The 14,539-nt window shown below is 35.8% G+C and overlaps 1 protein-coding gene across 5 annotated transcripts in view; it reads right to left on the reverse strand.

The window, feature by feature from the left end:
- Positions 1 to 14,539, reverse strand: part of NF1 (neurofibromin 1) — a 276,151-nt gene that overhangs the window by 150,061 nt on the left and 111,551 nt on the right. For 4 of the 5 annotated variants that reach the window (XR_015769362.1, XM_028109132.2, XM_028109131.2 and 1 more), the window contains exons 14-20: positions 12,107 to 12,220; positions 7,355 to 7,434; positions 5,497 to 5,620; positions 4,042 to 4,203; positions 1,987 to 2,236; positions 1,386 to 1,459; positions 1,043 to 1,126 (exon numbers count right to left, since the gene is read on the reverse strand). Coding sequence is in view for 4 of the 5 variants with exons in the window: in XM_028109132.2 (XP_027964933.1) it covers positions 1,043 to 1,126; positions 1,386 to 1,459; positions 1,987 to 2,236; positions 4,042 to 4,203; positions 5,497 to 5,620; positions 7,355 to 7,434; positions 12,107 to 12,220 (888 nt within the window). In the remaining variant the exon portion in view is untranslated. The remainder of the gene's footprint in view (positions 1 to 1,042; positions 1,127 to 1,385; positions 1,460 to 1,986; positions 2,237 to 4,041; positions 4,204 to 5,496; positions 5,621 to 7,354; positions 7,435 to 12,106; positions 12,221 to 14,539) is intronic. The other variant, XM_028109129.2, reaches the window with a different exon arrangement.

Consider the following 14,539-nt stretch of genomic DNA (forward strand, 5'->3'; position numbering starts at 1 on the left):
CAATCAAACAGTTATTCCCGCAAAAAAAGCTTTCATCCTAAGGCCACATGTCCTCTCCAAATGACATTAGGTAAATATTTTTGCTTTACAAAAACATAACTTTTTTTCCTTGTTCTAATTAAGTATGACAAGAGAAAAGCAATGGGAGGCTAATCAGTTTTTCTAAAACACCTAATAATGAGAACAATATATGGCCATTACAAATTGATTATACACAAATACCAATTAATTATTAATTTCTGGGGTAACAGATGAAAATAGTTGAATGAAATGTCCGAATTTTTAAATTTCACTTAACCTATGGGTTCAATCTTCTGCCCACCAGATCCCTTAATTAGAATACCTAATGGTAAAATGTATTGTTTCAATTTTAATTTATTTTCTCTACCTTTGTTGTCCCTTTCCTGAAAATTCCGTGAAATACTGATGGAGAAAGAGAAGGAAAAAGGGTAAAGGAATGGTCTCTACCATAAATCATCTCTAGCTCGTGCTGGCCACTATTTCTGCAAAAATGGCAACATTTGATATCTGTGCTGTCCAGTACAGCAGCAAATTGCCACATGTGGCTAATGAGTCCTTGAAATGTGGCTACTGTATGACTGAGAAACTGAATTTTAACTGTATTTAATTTTAATTAATTTAAATTTTCATTTAAGCTTAAGTAGCCACATGTGACTAGTGGCTACAATAGTGCAGTTTTAGATGAACCATAACTAAGTAACAGTCTTACGACAACTATACACATATTATACTAACAGTGACTCAAAAGATTATTGAGGTGAAATACTTATGTCTAGCAGATCATTTAAAAGACAAAAATTGCCTGGGTGGCTCAGCTGGTTAAGCGACTGCCTTCGGCTCAGGTCATGATCCCAGAGTCCTGAGATTGAGCCCCACATCGGGCTCCCTGCTCAGCGGGGGGTCTGCTTCTCCCTCTGACCCTCTTCCCTCTCATGCTGTCTCTCATTCTCTCTCTCTCTCAAATAAATAAATAAAATCTTAAAAAAAAAAAAAAAGACAAAAATCAACTTTACAAACTCACCTGGCCATCTTCCATTTTAGCTTTCGGGTAGTTGAGGATTAGTTTTGTAGCTTGTTCCCACTTTGCATGTGTATCTTCCCAAGCCTAAAATGAAGGCAATTACCACTTGAAAGCAACTTTAAACCTAGAACTAAAAATCAATCAGCAGGAGACAGGTCTCAAACTTGGTACATATTATAATATCCTACTTGTAATATGCACATATCTTAGATTTGCTTCAAAAGCTATTCTGGTCACACACACACACACACACACACACACACACACACACACACACACACGCGAGGCTTCCACATTTGAGGGTGGGGGCCTGGGAGGGCTGTTTCTGTTGCTAAGGGCATACCTCGGTGTTTCCTGCAGTGGGATGCTCAATGCGCCTTAGTAGTGCCATCACTCTTTTCTGAAGTGCTGCTCTTCCTAAGCAAAGACAACAGCAAATCAACTTGTTGCACTCAGAGCCCTGCTTGCCAAGGAGAACGTGGCAAGCCCAACCCATAAGGCAGAGTAGGAGGAGGGGAATGGATGCTTCAAAGGATAAAGGTGAACACTTCCTTTTGCCAACTTCACAGGAAAGGTATTTAACTTGGACTCTACAATGTCCACAGCATAAAATAGCTATTCCCACCTATATTTACTCAAAATACGTGCCAGTGTTTAAAACTTCACTATATTTAGTTCAGACACAGTAAATTATAAAATGTGTAACTGACAGCAATTTATACGGCCAGTTTTTAAACAAATGTACCGCATATTAAAAGCTCAGTGAGATGTTAACAATTTATTTCAAATGCTATTTACTTTCACCCTATCCTGTGTAGAAAAGGATTTCAGGTTAGCTATTTGAATGAACGCTTACAAAGTAATTCCTACATTCCTAGCACAATCAGATGTCGTGTGATTCAAGGCAAATGGAATGGGGGGTGGGGAACATTATCCACATTTACCTGTTGACATCATATTGCTGACAGAGGCAAATTCCATAAATGTGTTATAGTTGGGCAAGAAGTTGTGCACTGACACCTCATCTACCCCACACCGGATATCTGCTTCCTCGCAGAGGTGGCGGAAACAGGACATGGCCACCAGAACAGCTTCAGTGTCAGGGCTCCACAGGAACATATACAGGGCCACTTCTAGTTTAGTCTGAGCTTGTCGGCAGATCGGCGGGGTGCCACTGCACCCTGCTGCACTATCCTGGGATAGTGGAGATGGGAGGTATTATGTTGGCAACTCAGGTAGTTTTATTTACAAAATCCAACAATGCAACACACTGTGTACCACATATGTCTGCATACAATAACCCACAAAAGCTTTCCCCTGCAATCATGACAGCAATTTTCAAGCCCCTAAATGTCTTGTCTGAATGAGAAATGAGATTCTTTAGACCAACATGTTACTATTTGTCCAATTTCAAATCAAATAGGTATTTTCCTATTCCAGATTCTAGAAATGCAGATTAAGCCAACACAAACACAAGTAAAACGCATCCACAGCATAAATCTACTGAATGAAAAATGCAATGCACTTCTAACTCAATTATAAATGACAAAGGAAGTAATAAGAAATTCTATCTACCTACTGGGGGGGAAGAAATAAAGTACACTGCAACAAGGACTAAAATGAGGGCACAAACAAGAACTAAATACTGCTGTAGAAGGTATACTTGATTCGATTACATTCTTCCAAAAGAAATCCTCATTTACAAAATGAATATAAATTCCACAGTTAACATAGTCAATAGTAAACCCTGTACTGCTTATTTGTTGTTTTGTCCTCAACAGAAGATTATACTGAAAATTAGGGATGAAAAAGCTCGGGTCTGTACTTCTTGATTTTTCAAGTCTAACAGTATAATGCCAGTGGTAAAGTGGACCAGCAAGATCTTCTGGGGAATATCAATATAAACAAGATTCCTGCAGACTATATAATGGCAAAGATTAGGAAAGTTAACCTAACCACCCTACAACAAGGCTGCAAATGCATACTGCTGACCTTCCCATGAAAAAAGCAAACTGATATTTATCTCTACTGATACGGATTAAAGAATGTACTCTCTAGATTGGCAGCTGTATACTAAATGCCAGAAATAGTGTTTTTAACAGTAAAGACACCATTTAAAAAAAAAAAAGGTTTGGTCTATAAAAGAAACTCTTTTGTAATGATTTAATATTTTCACTTGTACTATGATTTTTATTTTTATTTATTTTATTTTAATTAACATATAACATATTATTGGTTTCAGAGGTACAGGTCTGTGATTCATCAGTCTTATATAATACCCAGTGCTCATTACATCACATGTCCTCTTACTGGCCATCACCCAGTTACCCTAACCCTCCCACCCTCCTTGCCTCCAGCAACCCTCCGGTTGTTTCCTATGATTAAGATGCTCTTATGGTTTGTCTCCCCCTCTGGTTTCATCTTGTTTTATTTTTTCCTCTCTTCCCCTATGATCCTGTTTTGTTTCTTAAATTCTATGTATCAGTGAGATCATATGATAATTGTCTTTCTCTGATTGACCTTTACTGTGATTTTTAGAAAGAATTATGCACACAAATAAGAAATATAAACGCTTATCTATAACATCAAGCAAAATGCTTTATCTCCCAGTAAATTTGTATTTTTAGTAGTTGGTACAACGTTTAAACTTCTGGGATATGAATGGTCTTCCTTTATGCAGTAGAGGTTTATAATAATTATAGCTACCAGAGCTTGTAAGTGTCAAAATAATCAAGTGCTATTTACACATGATCTCATTTAATCCTCACAATAATTCTGGGGCATAAATTGTTATTATCTCTGTTTTAAAGTTGATGAACTGGGTCACAGAGATGTTAGGAATTTGCCTGAGGTTCCACAAAGAGCAGTAATGGAACCAGAATCTAAGCAGTTCTTTACCATGCTATATTATCTAGTTGAAATTTACCAAAGTTCATTCAGGAAAAAATATACAGCACAGATGACAATGACACAGGAAAACTACAAAAGAAGCTGTTTACCATGGATGAGTTTCCTTTTCCCTTCCGAAGAGAGGCTCCAGGAGTACAAGAAGGTAGTAATTCTTCATGATTCATGGACATCTGACCGGTAGTTCCACTTGAAGAAACATCACATCCTACCCCATAAAGGAAGAGAAAGTGACAGGAACTTCTATCTGCCTGCTAAAAAGAAAAAATAAGTAAGCCTTCTGAAGCACTGAAAACCAAGAAAAATAAATACATAATACGAGTTGTCTTCCTGTTTGAGACTATCCTGGAAAACCTCTCATCCCAACTCCCACCCCTTAACTTGAAGAATATGCACTAGAAACCCAGTAGTACAAATAATGTTTGCTCAATGTCTTTGAAACTCCTCTTAGCTTTTCACCCTTCAAAGCATCAGGAACAACAGATTCTAGAAATGCAAAATTAACATTTCTAGATCTAACAGGGACAGAAGTAAAACATCAACAACATAAATCTACCATACGAAAAATATAATGTACTTCTCAGTTGATTATAAATGAGAAAGATTTTCTCCCAGAAGATTTTATCCTGTACCATGTTAGGATAATTGGAAGTTGACTCTTTTGAGATTAAGTTCCTCTGGACCAGTAATTAACACTGGTTTGTATGCCAAGTATGCTGAAAGGATAACTTTACTGACCAGACTACTACAGATTGATAACTAGATTACTAATGCTTATACTCTGGAGAATTATACCACAGACAAGTCTACCCAGATGCCAACTCACCATTAGCCCATTTGTAAACAAAATATTTAACAAGCCACATGGTACACTGAAAAGCATGAATTTAATACATTTAAGATTTTTTGGTAGCTATGATTCTAGAAATGGATAAAAATTCATTGGATCAAGTACTCCTAAAATTCTGACAGAACAGAAAAAAATTTTAATTGACTACAGCTCTTCTCTAGCCCCCTAAAACCCTGTCCCCATGTTTTAACAGTTAGGAATCAAAACTTTTCACTCAACCCTAGGGAAGAATACTCAGATATTCGAAGAGGTGAAACTGTTATGGCAGGAATATAAATAAACTTAGATTAAACACCCCCAACCTCTTCCCTTCAGTTTCTTCATAGATAACGTTCTCTGGACTAGCCTAAGCCATAAAATTCAAGCCTTATGCACAAACTTAAGATGGAATTATGTTTCTCAACCTAATTTGGTTATAGCAGCCCGACTCCTCCTAGACCTAGACTCCACAGAGTCCTGCTTAACTCAACTAGAACTTATCAGGACTGCAGCTTTAAGGACAAAGGCTCAGAATAATTTTTAAAATGTTCAGCCATGATGGCTTGTCAGCCATCATCCTCTGGCACATATATTTCCCTTGAAGACTTTGTAAGCAGGAAGAACTAAAGTAGGACTTAATTTGGCTAATATACATTTTCTTAATCTATTCCCATTACCCCCAAATATTCTTCCATTTTAAAGATGTCATTTTGCTTACCTTATTTTTAAGAAGAAATTTATTCCTGCAGATCAAAATTTCCCGCAACCATTTGAGAATTTCTGTGCTACTAAGCATTTGATGGCTAGTTAATTTCTTGCAGATGTAAAAAAGCATTTGAGAGCTGCAATAACATAAAGTTCATTGTTATCAGTATCGTCAATAAATAACCTCACAGAGAGTTAACAGTACCTAAGAATGACATTCTCTCATAAGGCATACAAGTTTAGAGAAGCTAAGATTTGTTTTAGAGAAATGGTTATCAAAATGTTAACAGCATGAAAATCAAAGGGAATGAGTCTACAGACTACATTAAAAAAAAAAGAAGAAAAGAAAAAAAGACTATGGACACTAGAAAACAAAATGAGGGTTTTAGAGGGGAGGGGGGCAGGGGGATGGGTTAGCCTGGTGATGGGTATTAAGGAGGGCACGTATTGCATGGAGCACTGGGTATTATACACAAACAATGAATCATGGAACACTACCTCAAAAACTAACGATGTACTGTATGGTGACTTACATAACATAATAAAAAAAATTGAAAAAAAAAAAAGCAAATAATTCTAAATCCTCTAACCCCCCAAACTCCCAATTGTTTCATCCACACATCCCATTTTTGCAAAGACTCAAGAAGAAATGACAGACAACATGCACAGCAAAGACTGTCTGGAAACCAAGTGCTCTAGAGCAGGGATCTGCAAACAACTGCCTGTAGGCCAAATCCAGGCCTTATTTGCTTTTGTAAATAAAGTGTTAGTGGAACATGGCTATACCATTCATTTACATACCATCTCTGGCTGCTTTCATGCTCCAACAGTGGAACTGAATAGTTCTGACAGAGACTATCTGGCCCACCAACCCTACAATATTTACTATCCGACCTTTTAGAAAAAAAATTTGTTGATCCCTACTCTACAGCCACACTGTCCAACATGGTAGCCACTAGCCAGCCACATGTGGCTACTGAGCATATGAAATGTGGCTTGCCCAAACTGAGATGTGCTCAAAGTGTAAAACACAACCAAATTTTGAAGACTTGATTAAAAAAAGAATGTAAAATATCTCAATAACTTTTATATTGATTACATATTGAAATAATTTCTAGATATATGTACTGGGTTTAAAAATATTATTAAAATTAATATTACCTGTTTATTCTCTGTAATGTGGCAACCAGAAAATTCTAAATTACATATGTAATTCATATTATATTACTATCAAAGAACACTGTGTAGGATTTAACTCAGCTGCCAGGTGACTTAGTGCAGCCACTTCTATGAGGAGATAATGACAAAACCTGAGGCTTACACATTGCCATTTTTCTCAATATGTTGTCTTTGTGCTCTTTAAAAGATAAGAATTTACATAAGCAGGAAATAAATTATAAAATTCTATATATATTTTTACCTTCTAAGGCAGATGTTTACTATTAATTTACCTATCAAAATCACTGGTTTCATGGGAAATTAATGAAAGACCATAGTTTTAAAAACAAACTGTTAACATTACAAAATTTTAACACTCTAAGCTTATAATTGTAACAAACAATTTAAAACACAGTTGTAACTACATAGAAATCTGAAACAGAAGAGAATATATCAAGTAACAGTACTCATGGTTGGGTAATAAAATTTAGCACAATGTTTTAAAATTTACTTTCTAAATTGCTGTGACAGCAATTCTTACAGTTAAAACAAGAAGTAATCTAATTAATAATTTCAAATCAAATAAAATATAAAATCATAAAACCTCTGTAAATAAAGTTTTATAATAAACTAAGTACTACAGAGTTAATATGTAAACAAAAAGAATACAAAATAAAATTTTAAATTGAATTAAAAAATAAAAGTACATATACCTAATTTCCCAGAATGTTTCTACAGGAGCATCAGGATTCCACAAATCAATGCTATCTAACTGATGAAGAACCAGCAGAGCCTGAATTTCAAAAAAAGAGAGAGAAGAGTTATTCAAAAGTTTTTTTGTAAATCGAGTTAGTTAATTGCAGTCCTAACACACAGTATAAAGCAAAAGAGAAAAGAAGTCTGAAGAACCCAAATCTCTAGGGAATAATAAATGTAGAATCAAATCATTTTAATTCCTATCATTCCTACTTTAAATGGTATACAGGGATACAGTTAAATGACTGATGAATTCAGAGGAGCAATGTATACATGTAAAATTGCTTTAAGACACAAACTAATTTCAGTAAGTGTCAAAGAACTCAATGGAACAAAAAATTAATCCCTAAGTAAGGAGAGCTCACCAAAATTAATACACACAACAATATTTTACTTCAAAGCCAAAAGACAAAGTAGAAGTTATCTTGCTCACCACAAATTCTTTTGGAACAGAAAAGATCAATTATTTCCAAAGACAAGAGAGAGAGAGAGGAGCAAAACAGGTTCGCACTTCATAGATTATTCATTCTAAAATATTCCAATTGACAAAAGAGTTGAAATTGGAATTTGGTTTACAGAACATTAACAGGAATTAAATAATTTACTTAAAATATACAACATACAAAAACACTATTATTAAATAAATTAAAACCATCGAAGTATAAAGAGTTAAAACTAGATTCTTCCTTGAAACCTGCCCTATCCTAACTCCAATTCCACAGTGCTTCCCCCCAAAAGGACACCACTGAGCTAGCTGTGCATAGTCTTCTCAATCTTTGGTCACTCTATTTGGTGATTCTTTACTCCTCTTTAAAGCCTTTTATTAAAACTCCAATAATTATTTGGAACAAATAATGAGAACTGATTTCTTCTCTTAAAAGTAAATCAAATGCTTAAACTGATAATATTTGCATTGATAATCTGCCTTACATTAGGAAAAGATATATAAATGCCTAACCTTAGACCATTTTATAATTCTAAAACTTATAAAGACCAGACCTATATTATCTTATTTCAAACTATTGTAATTACTTTTAGATAATGAAAACTTCAATTCATTGTGAGAATCTTCAAAAATTATATAGTTTATAGCTCTCATACCAAGGAGAAACCAACACAAATTTATATTCAATTGTCACTATTGTATAAAAGAAGTACAATTTACTAACACCTTAAGGGGCAAATTCTCTATAATTATGTTTGAAGAAACACTTTAACGTAATGAAAGACAATGTGTTAGCCTTTTCCCTGCCTTAATATGATTGCTTTTCTTGGTATGTTCCCTTCCATTTTATTTTCCACATATATTTTAACAAAGCTGTAAACACAGTATACTCATTTGACATTTCATAAACATTTTTCCATACTGCCATGTGATCTGCATATTTTAATGGATGTTTAATAATTCACCAAGTTGAAATATCATTCTGTCATTGAATATTAACCTGTTCTCTTACTAGTGAATATTTTAAGTTCTCTAATATTCTCTCATTATAAGTCAGAGCAATAAGCATATTATATATATATATGAATGTGTACCTTTCCCTTTTGAATTGTATTCACAGGAAAAAAAAAATACAGGAATGGAATTATTTGGACAAAAAAATGGATATCTGCTCAACTTCTGCCAAATACTGTCAGTCTTCCAAAAAGAATGCAAGGAGTATGCCAATTTATAGGTCCAAGAGCAGTGTACACAAATAAAAGCAATGAGTAAAACAATGCTACAACATTTTTGGTAAAATGAAACATACAATACAAACAATAAAGTACCATATCTTTTAAGTATATAGCTCAAAGAATTTTTACAAATGTACGTAACTCCGTGTAACCATTACCCAGAGCAACACTGTCAGTGCCTAGAAGCCCTTTTCATATACCCGTTAATCATTAGTGCTTGACAAAGGAAGCCACTGAACTGACTTCTACCACCATAGATTATTACTGCTTGTTTGTTATTTATATAAAGGAAATCATACCATATGTTCTCTTTTGTGTTTGGCTGTTCTCACTGAACATTATGCTTGTGATACTGACTCATCGACGCTCTGCATTTAGCAGTAGTAGCTCATTCTTTTTTCACTGTTGTAATCAATGGAATGAATATAACCAAAATTATTTATCTATTACTGGTGATACACTTGAGGTATTTCCAGTCTTTTGGGGTGGGGGGGATGAGTGCTATTACAAATTATACTGCTATTAATATTTTTTCATATGTATCTTTTGGTAAACATACAATTGCTAGGTCATTCGTTTACTTTGTAGATATCGCAAAAACAATTTTTAACAGTGGCTGTACTAATTTACATTCCTACTAGTAGAGTGTGAATGAAAAAATAACGTAATCATTTGATATTTCATAAACCTTTTTATTACTGATTTCTAGCTTACACTGTTGTCGCAAAAAAATTCTGAATGATTTCAATCCTTTAGAATTTGTTGATACTTAATGCTCAGGATATATTGAATATTCCAGGTGTACTTAAAAAGAAAGTATTTACTGAGTGCAATGTTCTATGTATGTCAAATAGTTCATATCTGACGTTGTTCAAATCTTCTATCCTTACTTTTGGGGGGGGCTTGTTTATTCTACCAGACTTAAGAAAAGTATGCTCAAGTATGCCACTAAAACTGGACTGTCTATCTCTACTTTTACTTCATATATTTTTATTTATTTTGAAGTTTTGTTTTTAAGGTCAGAGTTTTATTTTGTAATAATGAGATGTCCCACTTTATCTCCAGTGATGTTTCCTGCTTTAAACTCTGTATTTGTGTATTATTACTCCAGCTTTCTTGAGTTCATGTTTGTGTGGCATTTCCTATCCTTGAAATATCAACCCTTCAGTGTCTTTATATTTAAGTTGTGTCTCTCATAAAGACCACATTGTAAGATTTTTGCACTCTTTGGTGTTCAGCCAAGAGAAATGAAAGCCTATGTGTAGACATTGTACAAATTTGTACATACATGTTCCTAGTTTCATTGGTAATAGCCAAAAACTAGAAACAACACAAATATCCTTCAACAAATAAATAAACAAATTGTGCTATGGCCACAAAATGGAACACTATACAGCAATATACATGCGGTAACATAGACGAATTAATGGTAAGTATGCAGAGTTAAAGACGACAGACAAAAAAAGTATACTTTATAATTCCACTTATATAAAAGGCAGGTTAGCCTGCAATAACAGAAAGATCAGTGGTTGCAGGGGAAGGAGGGGAGCGGACAGGGCAGTAAGAGGAGAGGAAGGGAGGGAGTACAAGGGGGCACGAGACAACTTTCAACAATGATGGATATGTTCACCTATCTGGCCACTAACAGGTGAATGAACTGTGCTTTAATCATCAAACAGAATACTTATCAACAAAAAAAGGAACTAACACATGTAATATCATGGACAAAGCTCAAAAACTTGTGAGCGAAAGAGGCCAGATGAAAAGAAATACATAGTCTAAGATTTCATTCATATGAACTTCCAGAACTGGCCAAACTAATCTATGACAGAAATCAGACCAGTGGTATTTGGGACAAGGACTGGGGGCACAAGACGCAAGAGAACTTCCCAGGGTGACTAGAAATATTCTAAATCTTCTATGATTTCATTATATGTAAATTATACCTCAATAAAATTGATTTAAATTTTATAACAGTATATTTATAAAGCTTCATAAAACTCTATTTAGCAATCAATATAAAAAAATTTTTTTAAGTCACTGTATTCACACCCACTAGGGTGGCTATAATCCAACAGACAGACAACAACAAGTGTTGACAAGAATGGAGATATAGAACCCACATACACTGCTGCTGGGAAGAGAAAAGGATACAGTCACTTTGGAAAACAGTTTGGTCATTTAAAAAGTTAAGCAGTTAACCATACGACCCACCAATTCCACTGGTAGGTATACATACCTAAGAGATATATCCACACAAAAACTTTTATACAAATTTTCATAGCAGTATTAGTCATAATAGCCAAAAAACAGAAACAATACTAAATGTCTATCAACAGATGAATAAACAAAATGTCATATTATGCATGCACTGGAATATTATTTGGCAATAAAAACCAATGAAGTATTGTTACATGCTACAAATATGGATGAACCTTGAAAACATTATGTTAAAGAAGCCAGAAACAAAAAAGCCACATATTTTATGATTCCATTTATATGAAATAGCTAGAATAAACCAATCTATAAAGACAGAAAATAGATTAGTGGTTGCCAGTGGCTGAGGTGACAAGGAATGGAGAAAGGCAGGATTTCATTTTGAGGTGACAAAATGTTTCAGGATTAGACAGGGATGATGGCTGCACAACCTTGTGAATATACTGAAAAACCCTGAACTGTACACTTTAAAAGAGTAAACTTTATGATATGTGAATTAGATCCCAATCTAAAATTCAATATATATTTTAAAAACTCCAAAAACTCAACTGCAATCAGAACATTTTGAGGTTTTGTATTAAGTATCAGAACTTGCATAATGTTTCTGCTACAGGAGATATAAAGCAAGTAAACCCCTTTCTCCACAGAATTCATAAAACAGCATACAAACATACCATTTCTAGAAATGCCATCTCTGACAAATGTGCATCAATGACATCTTATCACTCATAGAAACCACACATGAAAGAAACATGAAGAATGTGCATAGTTACAACCTTTCCTTCAAGAGCCTAGAATTCATCTCCCCTCACCTCCATTGCTTCCTGAGCAATCTCTGGCATGTGTGACTGAGGGACCAGCTGGACGAGCCCTGTTATTAACTCCGCTGTACTGCCTTGGGTTTCAGGCCCCTGTTTTCTTGGATTCTGCAGAGAAAAAAGCAAGTTCAATTAAAAAACTGTATCTACCACTTGACAGGAGGTAGAGAGAAAAGAGAAGGGAGAATGCCTGCTAATGGGTACACAAGGCTTCTTTTTAGGGTGATGAAAATATTCTAGAATTAGTGGTGATGTTGCACCATCTTGTGAATATACTAAAGACCAGTGAATAGTACATTTTAAAATGGTGAATTTTATGGTATGTGAACCATAGCTCAATAAAATACAATAATTGTGGAATTTTTTTAAAAGTCAAAACTGGGGGCACCTGAGTGGCTCAGTCGGTTAAGCATCTGCCTTCAGCTCAGGTCATGATCCCAGGGCCCCTGGGATCGAGCCCCGCATCGGGCTCCCTGCTCAGCGGAGAGCCTGCTTCTCCCTCTGCCTGCCCCTCTGCCTACCTGTGCTCCCACGCTATCTCTCTGTCAAATAAATAAATAAAATCTTAAAAAAAAAAAGTCAGAACTGCTTTTGTTAAGGATTCACTTAATCTACATCTATAGTGTTCCTTCATGTGAATGATGTCCAGAGAAAATCCTAATGAAAAGAAAACAAAAGCTAGGAATTAATTAATTTCTTAATTAAGAAATTATATCAATATAAGGAGTAGGTAAAATTTTTTTTCACTAACACTACACTGGCTAAATAATATACCTCTGGTTTGGAACTGATCAAAGGCAAAGAACATGCACAGCATGATCACCCTGTGCAGCCCTCTCGTCTAGTATAAAGCATCTTCCCCAATCCATCCAAGGCTGGAATCCACCCCTCCAGATGCCTGTACATTTTCATTGTGGAAAAACATTGTGTACTAAGCAAAGCAAATCAGCGGCGTATATAAATGCAAATGTCTACCTAAAGAGACTAAAATGCTTCCTGTAGCTTGGAAGCATCTATTTACACTTCAAGAATATATGGTTTTTTGTTTTTTTTTTTTTAAGATTTACTTATTTTAGAGAGACAGTGGGGGGGGGTGGAGAGCAGAGGGGGAAGGAGAGAGAGAATCCCTGCTGAGCATGGAGCCTGAAGCTGGCCAGGGCTCCATCTTATGACCCCAAGATCATCACCTGAGCCGAAATCAAGAGTCAGACGCTCAACCCACCAAGACACCCAGGCGCCCCTATATGGTTCACTTAAGTGAGACCAATGCAACTTGTGCCCCTATTTTACTTGGCTAACTGTGGATTCTTTCCCATTATGATTAAGGTAAACCCTCATCCCAAAATATCTGCAATTCAAAACTATTAGCCTACTTTATGAAATTTTAGATTCATTCACACATCATAACATTTATTGGATACCAAAGTCACGGCAAGTTAAAAAGATGTGTTTCCTACCCGCTTGGAACATGTGGTCTGGTGGGAAAGACAGACCAATAAAATCAGCAGACCAACGACTGTAAAACTGCAAATGAGAGAAGAACTGCAAGGTACGTGCTGCTAGGAGCACCTTACTAGAGCACAGTCAGGGAGACTCCCTCCAGGTAGTGAAAGCAGGTCTGAATGAGCCGGAATTATGCATAGAAAGAGGAAAGGGAAGCATATCACAAGCCGAAGAAACAGCAAGAGAAGGTATGAAGGAAGGGGATAAGTAATATGGAATGAACATTGAGCACCACTACAGTAAAAGAGAAAGAGAAAAATAGGGCGCTAAGTGTGGCAGCAGTAGTAGGTGGGAGTCAGACTCTGCATGCCCCTATGGGTCTATTTGAAGTTTGGTCTTTATTCCAAGAGCAATTTCAACTAAAAGGTTCTAAGCTGGGCAAGAGACATGGTAAGATTTGCTTTTTAAAGACATCACCATAACTCTAACTTCAGTGCAAAGAAATGTTTACAGGAAGGTAGATGAGGGTACAAGCTAGGCCTTGAGGAGGGCTGACAGAATGAGAGCAGTATGCACTAGGGCAGAGATGGGAGGGATGGCAGACAATAAAATCATGTGACCTTAAAAATACCATGACTGACATCATTTAATAGTTATTCCTACATTTCTCCTATTTACTACAATTTAGAATTCTTCATGTAAATAGGAAATAATTATTTTTAAAGATTTTATATTTATTTGTCAGAGAGAGAGAGTGCACAAGCAGTGGGGGTGGCAGGCAGAGGAAGAGGGAGAGGGAGGAGCAAGCTTCCCCAAGCGGGGAGCCCAATGTGAGACTTGATCCCAGGAACTCGGGATCATGACCTGAGCCGAAGGCAGACTCTTAACTGACTGAGCCACCCAGGCGTCCCTATAATTAAGTATTTACAGTGAATCATTATTTTAACCTACCTTTGGTTACGCTGAGAAAAGTTGCTTCACCAC

Source organism: Eumetopias jubatus, unplaced genomic scaffold (genome assembly GCF_037043125.1).
Source record: "Eumetopias jubatus isolate StellerSeaLion01/CBP00866 unplaced genomic scaffold, mEumJub1_p1.0 scaffold_10, whole genome shotgun sequence".
Lineage (NCBI taxonomy): Eukaryota > Metazoa > Chordata > Mammalia > Carnivora > Otariidae > Eumetopias > Eumetopias jubatus.